Raw genomic sequence first — 24,734 nt, forward strand, 5'->3', positions numbered from 1 at the left:
TAGTTCTAACAAAAATAAAGAACTTGAAACACGAATACTGTAAATGTGAACAGAACACTTCTTGAGTAAATTGAACCAGCGGGTTCAATTTACTCTATTTTGATTCAATCTATTATATAGATTCAAGACATAAAACCCTAAGTTTAAGTTCATAACTAACTTCTTTTTATATTGTCCTATTAAGTAAACAGATTTCTCTTTGCTATTTTGTTAGAACGTCATTTATTTATTTATATATATTTATTTATCAATTTCAGCTGTCCTCCTCTGATTGGAATCAGGTAAAAGTTATTCTACCTGGTCTTCAGTGTTTGGCTTTGTTATATCCCTCTGATGAAATTCGAATCTTATCTGAAAATATAAGAATTGCCATTTCTACTCATGGTGCCTTTGATATAGATATTCAGAAAATAAAACAGAAAAGTGAGATAATTAAACATAATCAAGATGTATCTCCAAATAAAGAACAAAAACAAGAGGATAAAGCACTGTATGAAAGCACATCTCACTCGAGTAACAAAAGTACCATAGGAAGTATTAACGGTGCTTATAAGAAAAGTGCACATTCAGAGCATGTTCAGAATACTGCTGGTTTTAAAGATGATATCAAGAATATAGCATCACATTACCATGAAGCACTAGAGGACCTGAAAGATTCTTCAGTTGCAGTCCAAGGACATGCACTTATCAAACTAAAACAACTTGTAGAATCTTGTGATTTAGAGACTCTTCAGAATAAAGATGCAGTCCTCATAGTCTTCCAGGTATATAAATCTTCTCTAATAACTCCCTTCTTTTAAAATTTTGTTTGATATAAGTTGATATTTATCAGAAATATAATAATTGTTTTCAAAAATTGAAACTGTGTAATAATAATAATAAACTATTATTTTATATTATTTTATAGTTTCATAGTTGATGAAAAAGGGGAGGTTCAGTGAGGGATGTCAATTTTAGCAGTCATGACTTTTTTTTCGAAGGTCCAAGCATAATGTATTTTTTTCAGGATTTATTATATGAATCCTTATATAAACAGTGGAAGATTAATTGACTTCTATATTCAGTTTTATCATGCCAGTTAATCTTCCACAGTTTATATAAATATTTTCTTGTTGGCTTCATTAAAATCATTTACCTGCCAGTTTTAATTTTATTATAGAATGCTTTTGTTAAGTCAAATATGCACTTTTTTATTATACAAAGTTATTTATTTTAGTTCGCAGTCACCTTGGGTCCAAACCGCAGATCTTTCTATAGAAAATGTTTAATTCATCATAGATGCCAAAGCAGCATAGTGTAGGTGATGTGTAGTAGGACAAATGGTTTTGTGTACAGATAGTACATGTTTTGGTGGCACATACCAAGAGACATTAACAGTGTGTGTGGGCAGATTTTGTATACATTCCTTTCCCTCTTGTGGAAATAGACACCACGAAGATAACTTTTTACTTATGATAATCCATTGTATGAAGCTTTGAATTGGCCACATTATGAGCATGTGGTTTTTAGCTGGGCATAATTTGTCTGTTTTGAATTGCTCTCTTTATTTTTGTACACCATGATTATAGATAAATGTTTAGAGAGGATCTCAAGATTAATTTTGCAGATAGGATCTTAAGATCTTATCTGCAAAAAGACCTAAACCTCCCAAACATAGGCTCAGATCCAATCGCAGTGATGTCCATTTCCACTTACAGTCTGGCAAGCCCATACTTTTTTCTGATAGAATTCCAATTATTCATTGATTCAACCACTGTTCATCTCAGTTGTCCTAATTATTCACTGTACGATTCCTTTCACTTCAATTGATGCTTGTGCTTACATTATGCATGAGTACCACCTTTGAAGCTATGATATTCCCTGTGACTTAGTAATTTGGAATCTCTTCTTTTTTTTTGTTCTTCTCTGGCTTAAAATCTTCCTATCCCATTCTGTCAAATTCATCTGTTGCCTCTGTCATTCTCCCAGCTCCTCTAATTACTTGGAATTCTTTGACTTACCACCAAATACGGAGGATGCGGAAAGGTCAGGGAATGACCACCGCATATTCTCGGAGCAATATGGCCTTAGTTGCTAATGCTCCTAAAAACCAAACAGCACGCACGCACGCGCGTGCGCACACACACACACACACACACTCTTTGACTTACTTCACTTTCTCTATTTAAACTTTCCTAACTGTGAGGTAATTTTCCTTGATGATTTTAATGTTCACAACTTCAGCTGGCTTCTGTTTTCTAGTCGCATGGATCCAGGTGGACGAGATGCTGAGGCTTTTTCAATTACTAATGACCTCACAGAAATTGTTCATTTACCTACCGGAATACCAGACAATCCTAACCACAGATGATACGAAGGTCGGCAGGGTTGTTAATGACACTAATGACAGTACGCTGCTGCAACAGGATCTAGAAAAGTTGAGCAGATGGGCTGAGAGGTGGCAACTGAACTTTAATATTGACAAATGTAAAGTACTGCATATGGGAAGCAGTAACCTCAGAGTAACGTATCAACTACTACACTGACAGTGGTAGAGAATGAAAAGGACCTGGAGGTAATTGTGCAGGCAGATATGAAGTTTTTTGAGCAGTGCAGACGGTCTGCAAGAGTAGCTCATGGCACCTTGTCAATGATATTCTGGAATTTTTCTAGCAGGGATAAGGAGGAGATTATCCCCTTGTATAAGGCAATGGTCAGGCCACACCTTGAGTACTGTATATACAGGTCTGGAGGCCTCATTTTAAGATGGATGTAGAGCTGTTGGAAAGAGAACAGAGAAGGGCAACAAGATTAGTGAATGGAACAAAGGGTTGCTCTTATGAAGAAAGGCTTAAGTTTCCCAAATTACAGTGTCTGGAGACTAGACACCTGCGAGGTGATCTGATTTTGGTGTATAAAGCCTTGAATGGTTTGTGCATGCTCAATGTTGATGGGATTCTTCCTCTTGCTCAGAATAATCACCTGAGAGGGCATAAATTCAAATTGAGGAGAGACAGTTGCAGGATAGATGTGTGGAAGTTTGGCTTTAGCCAGCAGGTGGTTGATTGCTGGTACAAACTTCTATCTGTCGTTGTAGAAGTTGATAGCTTAATAGAGTCAAGGTAGAACTAGACAAACATTTGGTGTGAGTGGATAGGTGAAATGAGAAGGGGTGTTTTTTTTTTTTTTTTTTTGGCTGATGCTATATAAGCTTGCTTTCTTGCATCATGTGCCTTTGCTAATGCTAAAAGGTGTCCACCAGAAAATTGGAAATTAGAGGGCAACCCACTCTCCATGGGGGGGCTGTTAAGAACAATGAAAGCATTGATTTCCCCCCCCCCTCCATCAGGGCTCTGCTACCATCAGGCAAAGTTTTGGGATTGATGCTCTGGTGGGGAATGGGCAATGCTGGAGTCTGGCGAGTGTGCCAGACTCCAGCATTGCCCTAATAGCAACTTCCACTGTCACTATGTGACAGTGGAAGTTGCTATTAGTCAATCAGTACAGACAATCCTATAATGGTCAGACCATCTTCTCATAGTATGAGAAAGGCGGGGGGGGACATTCTTGGGTAGATTATCTCCAGTGCTGTCAGATCTACTCCATGTGGGAGGCCCTGTGATGTACACCTACCACACTACATAAGACATTTTATGATTTTTTTTTACACATATTCAGGATGCAGACAAATTAGTCTTGTGTGATATGTTTACTCATATAATTGTGTATTAAAATAAGTGTTTATATTAACTACTGTATAATTTTCATTCTGTTCTTGATAGTGCTGAGAAGAGATGAGGAGTTGGTTGTCAATGAGTTTGTTGAAATCAGAAAGGATGAACTATTGATAGAGTAAAATTCTTCAGAAGCTTGTTTCTTGTTATGAATGCGAAATATAAGTCTGATTATGATCAGTGAATGTTCTTTTCTTTTTTTTCTTTTTTTTGGTAGTTGTTGGCGCATCGGCTTCTGTGGCCATAGTACACCTCCCAAGGTTTTTGCAGTACTTTGATCCAAGCCCGAGGTGGAATTCGAACCCATGACCTTTGGGTTGCCAGGCAGGCACTTTACCCACCCGGCTAGCCCGGTCGGCAGTGAATGTTCTTAATCTTGTCTTTAGCAGAAAATTAAGAATTGTTTTATTATAAGTGGGCTGATAAATTCCTGATGTGAATAACTCACTGTACCTCACTAAATTTGAAATATCCAACAATATAGGACTAAACTACTTTGAATTAATATTTTTTTTTGTATGTATAAAATAGGTGCTTTAAGGGCAAAACAATCATTCAAAATAACTACTATTTTGATTGATCAGTTTCAAATTATCCGGGCTTCATTGTAATAAGTAAATAAAATAAAGATGAGTTTCAGTGTGAAAATTTGATTTTTGGAATATTATGGAAGAAAATTACAAATTCTTCCCACTGAACAGTTCCAGTAGCAAAACTGCCATCACGCTTGAAATTGCCTTTTGAATACTCTCATCAGGCTCGGAATACTCTCATCAGGCTCTCATCAGAATACTTTTGAATACTCTCATCAGGCTCGGATGGGTCACCATTTTTTTGAATGTGTCATAATTAATATATATTTAAAATAAATATGAAAATCAAACAGATACAGAATTGAAATAAAATTAATTGGATATTAAAATCTGAACATAACCCAAAGGCTGTCTTTCAAAATATTTATGTATCACTACACTTTAAAAATTAATATGTAGTAAAACATATAAATTAACATTAAAATAAAAGCTCCTGTTATTCCTTTATTTATATTAGAAGTCTTATTGATATTGTAGATTAATTTTTGAGTGCTGTAAATTAATTTTTGAGTGCAGTATAATAGCTTTTCATGTTATTTTTAGATTTTAATATTCAGTTTTATTTTCATTTCTATTTTCATTTTGTTTTAAATGTATCCATTACTTTTGGGTTGCCCGAAAATAAAATATTTTTATATAAATTTATTTTTCATTTTTACATACTTTATATAAAATGGTAAAACTGGAGAATGTCCTTTCTCCCCTTTGTTTTTTGTCTTCAGATCTACATATTGCAATAATCTGAAAATGCATATTATTTTCCTCCAAAAAACCTTTCCTTCTTAAAGAAACAATGTTAAGCAGCCACTTCTTTCACTTTTTATAATCATTCAATATTTGTCAATCAATTTCCTGATAATTTTCAGTATAATTTTGACAAAAATTATTCATATAATAAGTGAGCATACCAGCGTGCGCGCACGCACACACACACACGCACACACACACACGCACACACACACGCACACACACACACACACACACACACACCCTGCATGTGCTAATATAGGAATGTTTATTGTGAATGGTTTACAGTTTAACAAATTCACTGCCTCAACACATACACCAATGAGCCAAAACATTGACCAGTGAGTCGTTATGCATATCGAAGCAACTGAAAGTGAACTACAGCTCATTCGCAGGTCGGGACATGGTATAAAAAAACACCTGATACTGAGCTCTGTTAATCAGTGTTACTCTTGTTCCTCAGATGGGAAAGGCAGCAGACTTAAGCGAGTTTGACAATGGCCAGACGACTGGGTCAGAATATATCCGAAGCGGCACGGTCAGCCATGGTTAGTACCTACCGAAAGTGGTACGAGGAGGGAACCCACGAACCGCCGGCAAGGTGTTGGACGACCACGGCTCATCGATGCTCGAGGTGAGCGAAAGCTCTCCCGGTTGGTATATGGCAACTGTGATGCAACTCGCTGGTAATTGAAATGCTGGTGACCAGAGAAATGTGTCACAACACACAGTACATCGAACCCTGCTGAAAATGGGGCTGCGTAGCCGCAGGCCGTTCCGAGTGCCCATGCTAACCACAATTCACAGGCGACAGTGCCTACAATGGGCATGTGAGCATCGAAACTGGACCTTGAGAGATTGGAAGAATGTCATCTGGTCTGATGAATCACATTTCCTGTTGCACCATGTGGACGGCCGGGTATGTATGCGTTGTTTACCTGGGGAAGTGATGGCACCTGGATGCACTGTGGGATGAAAACAAGCCAGTGGCAGTGGTGTCATGCTTTGGACAATCTGCTGGGATACCCTGGGTCCAGTCATCCATGTGCCGGGCATTCTAATGTCTACCACCTACCTAAACGTCAACCAGGTACACCATTTCATGGCAATAGTTTTCCCCTCTGGCAGTTCTGCCTTTCAGCAGGATAATGCGCCACACCACACCGCCTGGATTGTTCGAGACTGGTTTGCTGAACATGAGGAAGACTTCCAGGTATTGCCCTGGCCTCCAAATTCCCCAGACATCAATCCCATCGAGCATCTGTGGTTTGTGTTGGAACAGCAACTCTGATCTACGGCGTCACATCCATGGACCTTACAGGAGTTAAGGATCTGCCGGTTACGTATTGGTAACAGATACCACAAGACACATTTAGAAATCTTGTAGTGTCCATGCCTCATCGGATATGAGCTGTTTTAGCTGCACATGGAGGACCAACATCATATTAGGTAGGTGGTCATAATGTTTTGGCTCATCGGTCTTAAGCAGTCAACCAATGAATGCCATAAACATAAAGGCACATGAAAATAACAACTACTCAATATTGGTACACTAATTGAATGCTTTGCAGTAATGCTTGCCATTTGTTTACAGACTTGGCACAGCTTTATTTGTTTTTTGTGTTGATGTTAGTTTATGTATGCGAATAATTTTTTTACAAAATTTCAAGATTTGTTCTGATTTACAGCTTAGCACAAAAGTAAGTGTTCTTTTAGCAACAAATTCCAAAATTTTAAATTTCAACCATTATGTACAAATTTTAACGATAAGCGAGACAATTTAGTTTAAAAAGGTGGGTGAGATGAAGCTGATATTTCAAAGCCACTTTCTTTTTTCTTTAGCCCTTCAGGGCTTCAGTATAAAAATCTAAACATCTAGAAAACTGGGTATAATTTACAAACTTAGGCTGAAGGATAAGCCAGGTAAGTGAGCCATGCTGTTAAACACAGTGTACAAAAGCTTACCTGGGTTGCCTGAAAACACTTGCAAACCACTATCTCACACCACAAAATAATCTGTGCAGTCCTAAAAACAAAGACCATTGTCATTTGTTATTGATTATTATTATTTTTATTGCTCTTATATTATTTCTCCATGATTGGGGGATTCCACTCCATGACGGGTACTGCTACCAAGTACACAGGGTGGCTGTAATGTCTGGTGTTACTGTTGGTTGAGGAAATCTCAGATTATCCTACAGGTGTTCAGGATTGCAACTTTCTGGAGTTCCTTGTTGGTGTTCTCTGGGAGACCTATTGCTGCTGGGCTGCTATGTAGAGTCTTTGGTACCATACCAGTGGTTGACATGATGATAGGGATGGTTGATACTTCTTGCATATGCCACATCTCCTTGATTTCATGTCTCAGGTTCTTGTACTTCCTAATTTTTTCTTCATGGGTTTTCTGGACATTTCTAGTGTTAGGCACCGCTATGTCAATCAAGTAGGTAGCATTTTCCATCTTGTCCACAAGGGTTATGTCCGGTATGTTGTGCGGGATGGTCTTATCCATTATTATGGCACGGTCCCAGTACAGCTTGTGGGTTTGGGTCGCTAGTGCTGCCTGGGGTTCGTACTTGTAGTATGGTACACTTTCTTCGGTTAACTGGCTGGTATTTCCTCACTAGCTTCTGATGTATTATCCTGGCTACCTGGTCGTGTCTATGAGTGTACTCAGTCTGGGTGATCACCTTGCACCCCGCGGTGATGTGTTGGATCGTTTCTGAGGCCAGGTGGCATCATCGACATGTGTCATCTGAAATTCCGGGCTACTTTGCGATGTACTTTCTATAGTTTCTGATGTTGATTACCTGGTCTTGGATGGCCAGCATGAATCCTTCAGTCTCGGGGAAGAGCGTCATGCACTGGAAGCAATGTTATCGATGTGATCTTGATGGAGGTCATTGTAGTGTCTGCCGTGGAGTGTCTTCTTTGCCCATCTTTCTAACTTCGTTTCTTGTATCGTCTGGGCAGGAGGGGATTCCTCGCTTAGGTTGAGTAGGGTATACTACTTATCTATCTTCCTTATGGCCTGGTGGAGTGGTGCTGTGTTGTTCTCGAAGTAATCCTTCAGGTTAACTATCGCTGTTTTCTGTTGCTCTATCAAGCCCCTTCCGCCCTGTTTCCGAGGTATTGTTAGTATCTCCACTGCTGATTTCAGGTGGTGTTGGACTTTTGGTCGTCATTGTCCTTGTCTTTCGTGTGATATCTTCTAGCTCGGTGTTAGTCCAATCTATGACCCCGAATGTGTATGTTAGTACTGGAGCTGCATAGGTGTTTATGGTTTTAACTGTGTTCCCTCTTTTAATTGATTTCATTAGTTTTCTGCGTCTCTTTATTATTATTATTATTAGCCATATAGTGCAAGGAAGCTTGAGGTTTATGCTGCACCAGCCAAAAGAAATTTCCGAGTAACCCTGAGAGAGAGCAAGAGAGAGGAATCACCAAGAACGAGAAGAATGATGATATCCAGCTCAGGACCCTGGGTGTGTCAAGCCCATACTCACTAGATGTGAGTCCCTGGGATTATTAGTCAATGCTATGGGAGCCCTGATTAGCAATGGTGTCACATGTGACCCAGTCCTAGGACCTGACAAATGGGAGTGCTGTGACTCAGGGAAGAACTGAGGGGGTGGTTATCCTCTGAATCACAGAAATGTGATTCAGAGAACAATCACCTTTTAAAATGTACTGCTTGTTTGATGTTTGTGGAGCTACCAGGAACAGGACATGATATTGCTAAGGGGAATGTCTTTGTATGTGTGCTCGATGTAAGGAGTGTGAGGAATTCAGGCACCAGCTCAGCATTGTTATGGACCTTTATGAAAGCTTGAAGAACAGGGTAGATGCCCTTGAAGGATTTAAATTGAGGGCCCATCAAGCTCTCAGATGCCCACATCACCACCAGAGCTTGTACTTGAGCACTTGCTTAAGAACACAGTGGCAATCCCTAAGGCAGAATGCACCGTTCACACAGGAGCTAGTTGTTGTTGACGGCTCCATTGTCAGGGAAATGGGGAATATATTGTGCAAAAAGGATAGGCAGTACATACTAGGGTATGTTTGCCAGTCGCAAAAGTTGATGACATTGTAGAGGTGTTGTCCAAATTTGATGAATTTGATGTGTTTTCCAAAACAGCGGCAGCTATCGTTGGGACATCAGAGACATGGTGTCACACAGATATAAGGAATGCAGAATTGGAATTTGGAGAGTACAATGTGTATAGAAAGGATAGACAGGATAGGAAGGGTTATGCCATTAGTTAAGAAACACATAAAATCTAAAGAAGTGCAGCCAGTTAACATGGATGGACAGTGCAGTATTCAGTTAGTTTGGTGTGACGGAAGCACTGGGAAAGCAAAATTGACAATAGGAGTGTGTTATAAGCCTAATGACTCGTGAGTATAATGAACAATTGTACAGAGAAATAGAGTGGGCCAGTAATTCAGATTGTCTTATAATGGGGGAGACCGGATCTTGTGGGTTGGTCACTCACACACTAGCAGGCCTTTTGTGAATTTATTGGATGATTGTTTTCTTCAGCAGCATGTTCAGGAGACAAATAGAGGTAGTAATACTCTTGATCTTAATATCAGTAGTGATTCTTCATGCATTAAGAATCTGCAGATAAAGGAACTACTAAGTGGCAGTGATCACAGTGCGCTGAAGTGGGATTTACTCAAAGAGGTAATTACCATCAGGGGTAAAGGGAATGGTTTTTGCTTTCTTAAAGGTGACTATGGTGGTCTGACACAGTTTTTAAATTCTATACGGTGAGACCAACTGATGATGTTACTGGGAAAGCAAAATTGACAATAGGAGTGTGTTATAAGCCTAATGACTCGTGAGTATAATGAACAATTGTACAGAGAAATAGAGTGGGCCAGTAATTCAGATTGTCTTATAATGGGGGAGACCGGATCTTGTGGGTTGGTCACTCACACACTAGCAGGCCTTTTGTGAATTTATTGGATGATTGTTTTCTTCAGCAGCATGTTCAGGAGACAAATAGAGGTAGTAATACTCTTGATCTTAATATCAGTAGTGATTCTTCATGCATTAAGAATCTGCAGATAAAGGAACTACTAAGTGGCAGTGATCACAGTGCGCTGAAGTGGGATTTACTCAAAGAGGTAATTACCATCAGGGGTAAAGGGAATGGTTTTTGCTTTCTTAAAGGTGACTATGGTGGTCTGACACAGTTTTTAAATTCTATACGGTGAGACCAACTGATGATGTTACCAGCAACAAATTCAAAATGGGAAGCATTCAAAGAATTAACCTTGGAAGCCACTAGGCTTTTCATACCAACTAAGAAATCTTGTTCAGGGCTTAGGCCTAAATGAATGTCAGATGAACTAATGAGACATGTGACAGAGAAGAAAAAGGCATGGGATACATATAAATTAACAGGTGACACAGAAGCCTATGATAGATATAAGCTGGTCTGTAACCAAGTCACAAAGGAGGTTAGGCCTGCAAAGTCAGATTATGAGAAATCTTTGGCAAAGGATGCAAAGGAAAACAGTATGACTTATGTAAACTCTAGAAGGAAAGGGATGAATCAGTTTGATCCACTTGATATCTGTGGTTCAACTGTTGATGATCCTGCTCAGGTAGCTAACAAACTGAATGAGTATTTTGCATCTACATTTACACATCAGGAGTTATTCAGGGAAGAGAATGCCAGAGGTGTATTAATCTCTGCCAGCGAGATAAACGATTCTGTAATCAGTGAGAGCACAAAGTGAAGCAGAAATTGTTGAAGATAAACATAAGAAAGGCAACTAGTGAGGATGAGATCTATCCAGTTGTATTAAAAGGAGCAAAGGAAGTGAGCAAACTCTTAGCCATAATTATGAGAGCTTCCTTGGACTCGAGGGGCTGGTACCCATGTACTGGAAATGTGCAAATGTGACCTCAATTCACAAAGAAGGATCAGAAGACACAAGTAATTACAGACCTGTTAGTTTAACTTCTGTTTCCTGTTTCGGAGAAATTAATGGAGGCACTGGTTAAAGAAGCACTGCAGGATCATCTAGAGAAGACTTCAGTTATAGTTGGACTCAGCATGGGTTTGTTAAGAGGAAGTCTTGTCTGACCAGTTTGAACGGATACTATGATGTGGTCACAAAGGAACTGGATGTAAAGAATAATTTTGACATGAGATACTTGGATCTTAGGAAAGCTTTTGATATCGTTGCACATGGAAGACTGCTGTACAAATTGGAGCAGTGTGGCATTGGCAGCAAATTGCTGCTATGGATAAAGGGATGGCTGAGTGGGAGAAGACAGAGAGTGGTAATTAATGGACACTGCTCTTAGCATTAGCATTAGTAGAGGCATTTGATGCAAGAAAGCAAGTTTATGTAGCATCAGCCACAAAAAAAAATAATAATAAAAAAATAAAAATAATAAAAATAAATAAATAAATAAAAAATAACCACTTCCACTTCAACCCTCTATTCATTCGAAATACCTGTCCAGCTGAGCCTTAAACTTATTTAGGCTATCAACTTCCACGACAAGGGATGGAAGTTTATTCCAGCAACCAACCACCCGCTGGCTAAAGGCAAATTTCCTCACGTCTATCCTACATCTGTCTTTCCTCTTCATGGACTAATGTTATTAGTGGAGTTCTCCAGGGTTCAATGTTGGGTCCATTGTTGTTTTCTGTATTTATTAATGATATTAATGATGATGATAATGATTCAGATGATACGAAGGCTGGCAGAGTTGTTAATGACAGTATACTGCTGCAACAGGATCTAGAAAAGTTGAGCAGATGGGCTGAGAGTGGCAACTGAAGTTTAACATTGACAAATGTCAAGTACTGCACATGGGTAGCAGTAAACACAGAGTAACGTATCAGCCATGTGGTATTACACTCACGGTGGTAGAGAATGAAAAGGACCTGGGGGAATTGTACATCCAGATACAAAGTTTCCTGGGCAGATGGTCTGCAAGAGTAGCTCATGGTGTCTTTTCAGTGATATACAGGAATTTTTCTAGCAGGGATAAGGAGGTGATTATTCCCTTGTATAAGGCAATGGATATAGAACTGCTGGAATGAGTATAGAAAAGGGCAACAAGATTAGTGAATGGAACAGAGGGTTGCTCTTGTGAAGAAAGGCTTAAGTTTTGCATATTGCAGTGTCCGGAGACTAGGCACCTGCGAGGTGATCTGAATGGTTTGAGCAAGTTCAATGGTGATGGGATTCTTCCTCTTGCCCAGATTAATCACCTGAGGGGACATAAATTCAAATTGAGGAAAGACAGTTGTAGAATAGATGTGTGAAAAATTGCCTTTAGCGAGCTAGTGGTTGATTGCTGGAACAAACTTCCATCTGTCGTTGTAGAAGTTGACAGCTTAAATAAATTCAGTGCAAAACTAGACTAACATTTGGAGGGAATGGATGGGTGAAATGGGAAGGCTTATTTTATTTTATTTTATTTTTTTGGCTGCTTCTGTATTAACTTACTTTCTTGCTTCATATGCCTCTACTAATGCTTGTGATGAATGCATTCATTTCAATGCTCACTTCATGCGTTGGCATCTTCTTCCTTCCTGGGGTAGTCATTAGCCCAGTTGCGCAGGAAGCACTTCAAGATGCTTGGGCCGGATGTTCTTGCCCTTCAGTTGTGGTAGCTATATGGAGATAGCGCCACTCGTTCCCGGTGTCGACAGGAGACTTTCTTCGACTTTTCTACCTGATCATGAATCCAGGTAAATTTAGCTTCGCGCCACACTCAGTGCAGTGCAGTATGCTCAATATTTCTACTTTTCATCTTCATCCAACTATGGAGGTGGAACTATTTTTGCTTTTCCTTTTGCATCCTGTGGTGGGTGGAAGTTATGTGAGAGACACCAGATGGCACAACTCTCTGCCTCAGCCATCTCTTCGTCATTGGGAAAGGCAGGTCCAATGAAGTGACTTTTGCTATCTTTTATTATTATTATTTATTCATCATTATTTTTTGGATGGTCGTACAAAAGACTGTGGCTGGCTTTGAAGATATGAAGTTCTGAGAAGTGTAAATAGACAGCCAAGAAAGCCTGTCTCACTGTATAAGGCAGTTGTAAGACTGCACTTGGAATACTCTCTTGAAGTTTGGAGACTTCATCTAAAAAATGACATTGAGCTTCTTGAAAATGTCCGAAAATTGGAAACCTATTTGGTAAGATCTACACAAGAGCAACCATTTGAGGAATGAATGACTGATTCTGTGGGCTCTACTTGGAAACCAAAAACTTTAGAAGGAATCTGATTGAGCTCTATAAGGCTCTCAGAGGTTACAGTAAAATGAATGAAGGTGAATTTTTCATCGTTATAAATTATTTTAGAGCTAGCGCTATTAGTTGAAATTATGGGGTTGAAATTATGTAAGTTTTCTTTCACCTAGTGATTTGATTACTGTAGCAAGTTAGCTCTGCGAGTAGTTGAGGCAAACAGTTTGAAGATGATGAAAGGTCAGCTGGAGAGTAATTACATGAAGAGGGAAGCACATAATTAGTTTACTTTTTTTATATATTTATTCTTTCATTATTTTTGAATTATTTATTATTACTGTTGATTATTATTATTATAAAAACCTTTTCCTGTTCTCCTTTTTATGGGATTTTTCCATTCTGTGGTGGGTACATATTAAGTGCATGGGGTAGTTGGTTGTGTCAGGTTACTGTTATTATTATTGTTACTGTTGGTAAAGGAACTTTCTTGCTATCATTCAGGTGTTCAGGATTGTGGCTTTTTGGAGTTCCATGTAAGTGTTCTCTGGAAGGTCTGTTGTTGCTAGATTCTTATGGAAGGTAATTACTTGTTCCATATGCCACATATCTTTGACTTCATGTCCTAGGTCTGAGTACTTCCTGATCTTTTCCTCGTATGTTTTCTGGAGGTTGCTGGTTTTGGGCACTACTATGTTGATCAGATAGGTAGCCATTCCTTTCTTGTCAGTAATGCTTATGTTTGGTCTGTTGTGCAGGATCGTCTTGTCTGTTGTGATGGCATGGTCCCAGTATAGTCCATGAGGAGGTCTCTAGTACAGCCCGAGGCTCATATTTGTAATATGGTAAACTTTCTTTGATCAGCTGGTATTTTGCTCTAGCTTCTGATGTATTATCCTGGCTACTTGTTTGTGTCTCTAAGTGTACTCTATCTGGGTGATCACACTGCATCCTGTGGTGATGTGCTGGATTGTTTCTGGCGATGGTGACATGTTATCTGTTACTCTAGGGTCTTTGGCAATGTATTTCTTGTAGTTCCTGATGTTGATCAGCTGATCTTGAATGGTGAGCGTGGATCCTCCAGTTGTGACGAAAAGCTATCCATTCATGAGCCAAGCATTGAAACCCATCTTTTCAATGTAGTCTTGATGGAGGTCATTGTAGTCTCTGCCGATCGGGCTAGCTGGGTGGGTAAAGTGCCTGCCTGGCAACCCAAAGGTCATGGGTTCAAATCCTGCCTCAGGCTTGGATCAGATAAGAAAATGCAAAAACCTTGGGAGGTGCAATATGGCAACAGAAGCTGATGCGGCAACAACTAACAAAAAAAAAAAAAAAAAAATGTAGTGTCTGCCCTGTAGTGACTTCTTCACCCATCTTTCTATCTTTGTTTCTTCTGTCTGAGGGGTCTCCTTTTGTTGAGGGTGAGTATTATGTGCCATTTGTCTTTCTTATGCCTTGGTATAGTGGTGCTGTGTTTTCCTTGAAGTAATTGTCCAATGAGGTTTGTCAATCAACTTTCTCCTTCTTTAGGGCTATGGTAAGTCTTGCAATGGCTGATTTCAGGTGATGTTGGCACCTCTTGGTGGTCATTATCCTGGTTGATCTCATAATATCCTCTAGCTCAGTCGGTCCCATCTATGATCCTGAAGGATCATAGATTGGGCCGACTGAGCTGGAGTACTAGGACTGCATAAGTGTTTATGGCTATGACCATGTTCTTGCTATTCAGCCTTGTTTCTACCAGGCTTCTCAGTCTCTGATGGTGTTTCTCAGTGAGGTGGGCTTTGCTCTCCTTGTATTCTAACTGGTTGGCCTGCATCATCCCCAGATATGTGTATATCTCCCCCTCTGTCATGGCTTCAATCTCTTCCCTGGTCTTCTGCTCAGAGTTTTGTTCGACTGGATGTTCTTAATGCAATTCATGGATCTTGCATTTGTCTAGGCCACATTCCATCTGGAGTAGCTGTTGGAGTTGATTCTCAGTTGCAGCATAGGGTTTGCTGTCATCCAATATATGTCAGGTGAGAGAGGTTATTCCTTCCTTTTTTTTTTTTAGGCGCCTCCGTAGCCAGGTGGGCAGGAGCAGCAGTGCGTAGCACACGCTTCTTGATTAGACCGGGGTTCGAGCCCGTGACCACTAAATATGGAGGATGCGGAAAGGTCAGGGAATGACCACCGCATATCCCCCTGAGCAATATGCCCTTAGTTGATAATGCTCCTAAAAACCAAATAACAAACAAATAACATAACCTTCTTTTTTTAGGGCATATCCATACTTGGTGTTATTGAGCATAGTGGACAGTGGGTTGAGTGCTAGACAGAACCATAGTAAGCTCAGGGCATCTCCCTGGAAGATTCCTCTTCTGATAGTATTGGTCTGGTTATGATGTTCTCAACCTTAATGATTGTTCTCCATTTTGCCATGGTTGCTTCTAGGAAATGTGTCACTGTTGGGTTAACTGTAGATCTTCAGTCTCCCTGTCAACCAGCTATGGGGCACAGTCAGTGGTGAGCGGTGAATATTTTAACAATGAGCTCGCAGTTTTTCCGATTTTCTACCGAGTAAATTTGATTGGTCACAGAAGTGACGTCATCCTCGGCCTCTACTAGAGGCGCTTCCCACTCTCGCACTACTAGTACTGTGATTATAGTGCGTGATGCATTTTTCGTGACTGGTATGATATCTCAAGTCGGACGAATTTAGGGGAGGGGATAGATGCAGCTTATTACCCCCTTAACCATGCGTATAAGTGAATGTGTAAAATGCTCCTAGGTCTATCTAAAAAAAAAACCTTAAAAACCTGGTCATCATGCCTCGCCTTATGATGATAATTGGATACGACAGTGTCTGGAGTTCTAACTTTTTAGAATTTTTTAATAGTATGATGTCACAATCATGCTTCCTGAAGTTACTACTGCAGTAAGTATGATTTCAACAATTTCTTTTTTCCTCTCGCATTTTCGTTACATTTTTTGTTAGGTGCCTCTAACAGTTGCGTATGTCACTTCAACTACTCCAAGATCGGTACATCAATCAGTGCCATTTTCCAGAGATATTTAGATACGTTGCACTTGCAAGTATACATTTTTTACTTTAGTTATCATAAATCCATTTTATCTTGTCTTCTAGAAATTATGAAAATCTGTGAATGATCAATAAAATATTTACAATAAAAAAGCTCTTTTTATTTCGTAATCAATATATACAAATCAAAATGCCTAAAAGAAACGCGAATGACGTTTCGCATAAACCATCTACCGCACATGCTCTGCATATGCGCAACTTTTTTATTCAACTTTTTTTTAACAACTAGGGAAATATAATGGATATGTTTTTTTCATGATAAAATTTTAATATTGAGAATAAAAAATAACATGAAATATTTCCCATATCACAAATAACATAAAAACTATCACAAAGCATTCCACAATATAAAAACAAATATTACATAAAAAACAAACTTTCTAGAAAAAGTACACAAAAAAATCACAGATCACATGAAAAAAAATTATTTCACAAATATTCAAGAAAAATGTATTCTAAAAATTGCCATATACAATTTACTTCTTTATTAATATTTGTTGTCGATCTTCTGCTTTGCTCAATAGCTGAGTGATGATTTCAGATGAATGATTTGACATAATGATCTGGATCAAATTGAAGCAATGGTTTTCCATTTAGATATATGGTCATCATAATCTGCAACGTGTTTAATTGTCAACATTATTCATTCATTCACTCAATAGTATTCATTACGCCGAAAGCTCGCTCAGCTTCAGCACTGCTAATGGCAATGGTTTCAAAGATATTTCTGGCTTTCTTAATTGAAAAGGTAATTTCACTCAATTTTAAAGATAAACTTGTCTTCAACAAAATCTCTAAAATCATTAATATTTATTTCATATTTTTTCAGAAAACTTAAATTTCTTATTCAGTTTTCACTGTCTTGCCACTGAGACGAAAGTTCTTTCAAATTCACAATTTTGGGTAGCATATGTTTAAAATTTTTTTTCAATGGTATTGTTATTTTCTTTATTTAATTTAAAATCACCTTGTTCCATTAATAAGTTATCCTTTAAGGATAAAACAATGCATTTAATAACTTGTCATGATGTAATTTTTTTACTTTCAATTTTGATTCCTTCAAATTCTTTCCACTTCAACATGCTCTCAATTTTAGCTTCATAATTTCCTTCAGATAGTATGAATCAGAGCTGTAATACTCAATACATTCTACATTGATATTAATATTTGTAAAATAATAAGAGGAGTTTACCTCAATATAGTATGTAGAACACTGGAAGTGTTCTACGTACTATATTGAGGGAAACTCCTCTTATTATTTTACAAATAATTTCCTTCAGAATTTTTCAAATTAGCAATAGCATTTATAGTTCGAATAATTAATTTGTATGCTTTTACCATTGTGATTCTGTAAAGCTTCTGAAAGGTAAGAGAGCTCTTGCAGGATGTCGACCATTAGTGCTAAATGGTTAAGAAATTCCAAATTTAAAAGTCAATTTAATAATCCGGAATATATAACTTCTGATTCAAAATGTTTGCGCAAAGCAGGATAATTCCTCCAACCCACAATTGCCGTCCACAAGTTAAAAGCTGCCCATCATGGCCCGAATACATGATCGATCTTTATAGTTTCCACATCAAGTTCTTTAGCAATCATCCTTAATTCGCACTAGTTTTTTGGAATTGGTAATACAGTTTTTTTTTTAATTATTGCCTGTATGTGCCATTATATTTTAGAACATTTTCTACACAGTGAAAGGCTTGACAAAGTTTCAAAATCTGCCAACATTTTATCTTCGTAAAGTTTATATAATATCTCAGTTGCCTCAATTCCTCCCCTCCATCCTCTACGTTACTCTCTCACTAGTTCTTTGAATACTGTGCAAAATGTCTAAATCACACGGATATTCTGCTACTGTGACCATGTAAACACAGACAGGATAAATTTACTATAAGGAGTGGATCACTCACTTCTCTGAAAAACATATGCCCGTTGTCAGAGTAAAGGGGAACCACAACACAGGTTGACCAGAGACTATAATCCGTGTCAAGAATCTTCTTAATCCTCTGACTGGCTATGGAAAGCATATTGACTAGCGCGACTTCTTGGTATGTGACTGCATAGGTTTTATGGACACCACTAACATTGTGAAACGGTAATCCCTTTCACCCTTAATTCGCACTTTCTAATTACCTAAATTGCTTAAAGGCCAGAGGTGAGAACATGCATACACAGTTGTCTCTCCTAATCCATTCGTTACATGGAAATTTTCTTTGTTCAACGGAAACTATTTTAAATGTAATTACCAAGGGGAATCAGAAAAAATTCGCTATAAAGAAGTTCATTAAACATAGAGGTCTGACTGTAATTAAATCAAAAATGAAGCAATTTTAAAATACATAGCTGATCGATTGCGCCATTAAAATGCTCGGAATGGGTCCCCGCTCGCCCCACCGTAGTTTCGGTTCTGGATACTCAATAATTGCATTCAGGATTTCATTTGTAAAATAAATTTCAACAATGGGCTCGCAAATTTTCAAAAAAAAATAACAATGGGCTCTCGCAAGCCCATGCGAGCCCACTATAGCTCACCACTGGGCACGTTGTCGAAGGCCTTGCAGTAGTCGATGTAGGCTGAGTACAGGTTGTGGTGCTACTTGTAGATTTTCTCCATAACTGCAGTGTCAGTGGTCAATTGCCTCTTGCATCCTCTACTCGCATACCTTCTGCTGCTCGGCCATGATGTTCTTGCTCTCCAAGTGGTCTGATTTCTTAGCTATGCAGCTGGTCAAGATCATGTACATTGTTGAGAGACAGGTGATTGATCTGTACTTCACAGGATTTGAGGTATTTTTGTCCTTAGCCTTCAGGTAGGTGATTTCTTGAATCAAAGACTCAAGGAATTATTATTAAAAAAAAAACCCCTTCTCCTTTGTGGGATATTTTTCGCTCCGTGACAGGTACTGGTACCAAGTGCATGGAGTGGTTGTTTGTGTCTGGTAACTGTTATTATTATTGTTATTACTGTTGGTTGAGGAACTCTCTTAATATCCTACAGGTATTCAGGATTGTGGCTTTTTGGAGTTCCATTAAGTGTTCTCTGGAGGTCTATTACAGCTAGTTCTTATGGTGGCTCTTTGGCACCATGCCCATGGTTGATTGGAATGGTTATTACTTGTTCCATACGACACATTTCTTTGATTTCCTGTCTTAGGTATAAGTTATTACCAATCTTTTCCTGTTTTATGGAGGTTGCTAGGTTAGGCACCTCTTTGTTGATCAATGTAGGTAGGCATTTCTTTCTTGTCATTCAGGATTATGTTTGGTTTATTGTGCAGGATAGTCTTGTCCATTATTATGGCATGGTCCTAGTGTAGTTTGTGAGCTGGGATCTCTAGTACAATCAGATTCATACTTGTACAAGCTTCTGATGTACTATCCTTAGCACATTGTTGCAGGATGACCACCCAGACCTGAACAAGACACTAAGCATTAGTAGAGGCAAGAAATGCCTCTACTAATGCTTAGAGGCACGATGCAAGAAAGCAAGTTTATGCAGCATCAGCCAAAAAAAAAAAACCCATTTCACCCCTCCATTTGTTCCAAATGCCTGTCCAGCTCAGCCTTAAATTTATTTAGGCTATTAGCTTCCACAACAAAAGATGGAAGCCTGTTCCACCAATCAACTACTCGCTGGCTAAAGGGAAATTTTTCCACACATCTATTCTACAACTAATCTTTCCTCAGTTTGAAACTGTGCCCCTTCAGGTTCTTAGTCTGAGCAAGAGGAAGAATCCCATCAGCATTCAGCTTGCTCAACCCATTCAAGGCCTTATACACCTCAATCAGATGAACTCGCTGGAGAGTACACACCTGCGAGGTGATCTGATTGAGGTGTATAAGGTCTTGAATGATTTGAGCAAGCTGAATGCTGATGGGATTCTTCCTCTTGCTCAGACTAAGAACCTGAAGGGGTACAGTTTCAAATTGAGGAAAGATTAGTTGTAGAAAAGATGTGTGGAAATTTGCCTTTAGCCAGCAAGTAGTTGATTGATGGAACAGGATTCCATCTTTTGTTGTGGAAGCTAATAGCCTAAATAAATTTAAGGCTGAGCTGGACAGGCATTTGGAACGAATGGAGGGGTGAAATGGGAGGATTTTTTTTTTTTTTTTTTTTTTGGCTGATGCTGCATAAGCTTGCTTTCTTGCATCGTATGCCTCTACTAATGCTAATGCTTAGCGTGTTCATGTCTGGTGATCATCCTGTGACGATGTGTTAGATAATTCTTGGTGTTTTGTGTTTCCTATAGTTCCTGGTGTTTTGTGTTTCCTATAGTTCCTGGTGTTGATTACCTTGTCTTGGATGGTGATGTATTATTATTATTATTTGGATTGTTCTGCAAAAAGCTATGGCTTCCTTGCACTATATGGCTAATACTGTGATCTCTTTCACCATCCTTAGGTCATTTACAAAACATTACTCCCAAATATTTTTATAATTAATGTATCAACAGTGATAGTACAGGCACATCATAGCATTTGTTGCTAAAGCAGCACTAAAACCTGAACCAGCCAACTGACCAAGATAGTATAAATCAGTCCTTTTGATGTGTCTGTATTTCAATTCATGGGATGGGTGACGTTGTAAATTCTCTAAGGAATACCATAAAATTTCCTTTATTATTGTTATTAATGGTTTCTCTCATTTATTTTTGTTTCGTAATAGAATGTTAATTGTGGCTAGTGGCCACCGTTCATATTGATATAAGGTAGTGTGACTGTGGCCACGGTGGTGTGGTTATGACAAGGATGACTTCTCAGTGATAGTATGTGGGTGAAATGGTGTATATGTTCTACCGACACCACTGAATTGTAGATTGTTAATCCCTTTAGCTCATAATTTCAATAACAAATGCTAAAAATAAATTTTTATATTGTAAAAAAAAATAGTGTCTGGCGTATGCCATATGAGTATATTTGGACGTGAATGATGGTGGGTTAAAGAGTATTGCAGATTTGTTACATGAAATTGAAAATAAGTGTTACTTTACTTTATTATCTTCATTCTTGTATAGTTTCTAACATTATGACTATGTTTGTTAGAATTAATCATGTGATTCTCTTCCACCACTAAATAACAGAGTAAAAGACTTGCTTAATGATAAACAGACCTGAATAACTTCATAAACAGAACTGGTCAATTTCATTAAAAAAAGAAAATAAAGTTTTTTACCATATATGTGGCAGTTGTGTCATGTGAGAGTGGTGCAATTGAAAATGGCAACTCCCAAACAGAAGACTCAATGTGTGGTATGGTTCATTGAATCACTGCATGGTTCATTGAGATGAAATCTGATGTTCACACTCAAAGAAATTTTCAAACAAAATATGGATAGCAATCACCATCTCGTATCAACATTCATGAGCAGTATCGAATGTTTGTGGAAATGGGAAATGTCAATCACAAAAAAGGGTATGGATATCCATATTCTAGCACAAGTGCCGAAAATGTGGAACAAGTGTGAGGAGTATTTGCTAGGCACTCTTCCAAATCAATCAGAACTGCCTCCAGGAGGGAGCCTCAGGTACAAAGATCAACTGCTTAAAGCTCTGTGCAGGTGGTAGATGACTTTCATCAACCGGTGAAATACCACCACTTTGCTTATTGGAGGCTTGAAGTGGCGAAACCCATGTTTAGTCTCTAGAGCAAAGTTTCCAGCATTCCCCCCCCCCCCATACTTCTCCTTCAACCCATGCACGGTACTAAGTACTATAGGTTTTGATACCTTTCGTGTTTGGGGTTTTCATAAAAAAAAAAAAAAAATACAAGGTGCAACTCATGCAAACCTTGAAGATAAACTGAAGCTTTTTGAATTTGCATTGAATATACTCCACCATATGGGTAGTGCTGAAAATTTTAAGTAGGTTGTGTTTTCTGATGAGACCACATTATTTTAGGAATGGTGAATAAGCAAACCTTTTGAATTTGTGCTCAGAAAATTGTACAGGATTTGGAACAGAGCAGTGAAACTGCAATCATGCTCACGTGTAATTATTTCTTTTTTTGCGGAAGAACTTTAAGCTAATGTCTTTTTCCAGCAAGATGATGTACCTCCACATTGGACTTTGACAGTGTGCAGTTTGTCTGATAGGCATTTTCCAGGCCATCAGATTGTCCATGATGGTCCCATACTATGGCAAGTACGTTCACTGGACATTACCCCACTAGATGTTTTTCTGTGGAGCTATGTGAAAGATATGGTGTACAGAATGAAAGTATACAATATCGTGGAACTGTGAATGAGAATTACAGCCACTGTAGCAACTATTTATCCCGGCATGCTGATATGTACTTGGATGGAGATTAAGTATAAACTAGACATTGTTCATGCTTCAGTTGGGTCTCATGTGGAAATTTATTAATATGATAAGAAAAAAACTTTTTGAGTAGTTATATCAATGGCTGTAAATTGTTTTTTAGTAAACTCTTTTTTTTTTTATTGTAATGAATTTATGAAGTGATCCAGGTCTTTTGTGACACGCTGCTACTAAAGAAACATTTTAAAGTAATCCATGATTATATCTATTTCATTTTTAAAACAGGAACATTTGGATGATAGTGATAGCTATATCTACCTTGCAGCTATTCAAGGACTTGCAGCTCTAGTTAACATCTTTACAGATGAATTACTTCCTCTTTTAGCAAAAGATTTCATTAAGCCCAGTTATTCTGCAGGAAAAAAAATTAAAATTGGAGAAGTATTAGTGAAAGTTGCCAAAACTTTAGGTAAAATGTTAAAAGACTTCATTATATTAATTTGATTTTAGGTAAAATATTGAAAGACTTCATTATATTTAACATTCTAGCATTTAAAAATAATAATTATAGTTATAATAATAATGACAGTTTTTCAATTTTGTTAAAAGTTAATTTGTCTGAGTATGTACATGGTTTTGTCAAAGGCAGGCCCATGATATCCTTCACTGAGGATATATGAGGTGCGGCTATAAAGATCCTGAACTGGTTCTATTGTACTCATGTTCGGTGAGTTTGAAAATAAATAGTAGTGTTTTAGTTCAAACTTTCTCTAACCAGCGATGGTGCAGAGGTTGTCCAGTAAACTGACATGCTGCAAGTAACAACCGTTAGTAGTGTTAACATTCCATGTCATGATTTTGCTTTAAACTGCGAAAATCTGCAACAGAAATGTATGAAATTTTAAAAAATGCTTATAGTGATGAAATGTTAAGTCATACCAGTGGATCTGAATGCATAATTAGTTCAAAGACAAATGCAAAGACGTTTGTGATGACCCAAGAAGTAGACATCTGTCAGCCACTTGAAATGAGGACAGAGTTGTAAAAGTTCAGGAAATGATCAAATGATGATGACAGGGGAAAGGAAGGTCTGTGTAAAATTTGTGCTGCACAGCCTCATGGATGGGCAGAAGCAATGAAGAGTGTCGTCATGTGAAGACTTATCAAGACAATCCTAATTTCCTTGACTGTATATTATCATTGGAGATAAGTGTTTCAGTACAATCCAGAAATGAAACATCAGAGCATGCGGTGGGCTCCAAAATCATCACCAAGGCTTAAAAAACTTCATTTACAGAAGTGCAGGATCAAGACAACACTGATCACAAATTTCAACAGTCAAGGTGTGATTCACAAGGAATTTCTACGTGAAGGGGAGCGAGTCAATTCTGAATTCTGTGTACAGGTGCTTCAAAGATTATTCAACTGCATCTCCCAGGCGAGCAGTATTCCCTCTAATTTTTAATGGCCTGTGTGTGCAAAATTTAAAGCTGTGCTCAATAAATTGAGTGTATGTAAAATTCTAAACCTGAAATTATTTTTTGTTAATATAACCATTCACATAGCTACTATTGTGCACATTTTAACATAAAATATGAGTGTTGCCAACAGATATTACTCAAAAGTCTCCAAGTAGTAATAGAAGAAATGCCAAATGATGCAAGAAAGCAATCTTATATAGCATCAGCCAAAAAAAAAAAAAAAAAAAGAACCCTACACAGTTCACCCATCTGTACCCTCCAAGAATCTATCTGCTTCTTCCTTGAATTTATTCAACCCATATACTTCCACAACAACAGATGCATGGCTTTTCCACCCTTCCTGAGTTTATCCCCTCCCATTTATGCCTGGTGGGGCAAGTGCGCCACTGTTGATTTAGGGGATGCCTTCACCTACATCCCCTTATTCTTACTTTCACCCCCCTCTTCTTCTGTACACCCTATGCTACTGCACTCTATCTTTTTTTTTCACTTGGTCTCAGCTTAGGAAGCTGAGGAGACCCTGACAGAGACCAGCCAAAGAATAATGGGCATACCTCCTAGTGGTATGTGTGGGCAAAATGGGGTTCCACCAAGGCCCAACGATCAAATGCCAGGACACACAATAGAA

At 38.4% G+C, this 24,734-nt stretch overlaps 1 protein-coding gene across 1 annotated transcript in view; it reads left to right on the forward strand.

Moving 5' to 3' along the window:
* Tango6 (transport and golgi organization 6) overlaps positions 1–24,734 on the forward strand; it is a 97,606-nt gene that overhangs the window by 59,578 nt on the left and 13,294 nt on the right. Inside the window, exons 8-9 of the mRNA XM_090373866.1 lie at positions 258–764; positions 22,911–23,094. Coding sequence (XP_090229992.1) covers positions 258–764; positions 22,911–23,094 — 691 coding nt within the window. The remainder of the gene's footprint in view (positions 1–257; positions 765–22,910; positions 23,095–24,734) is intronic.

This window comes from Mastigoproctus giganteus, chromosome 5 (assembly GCF_048544385.1).
Source record: "Mastigoproctus giganteus isolate SK-2022 chromosome 5, ASM4854438v1, whole genome shotgun sequence".
NCBI lineage: Eukaryota > Metazoa > Arthropoda > Arachnida > Uropygi > Thelyphonidae > Mastigoproctus > Mastigoproctus giganteus.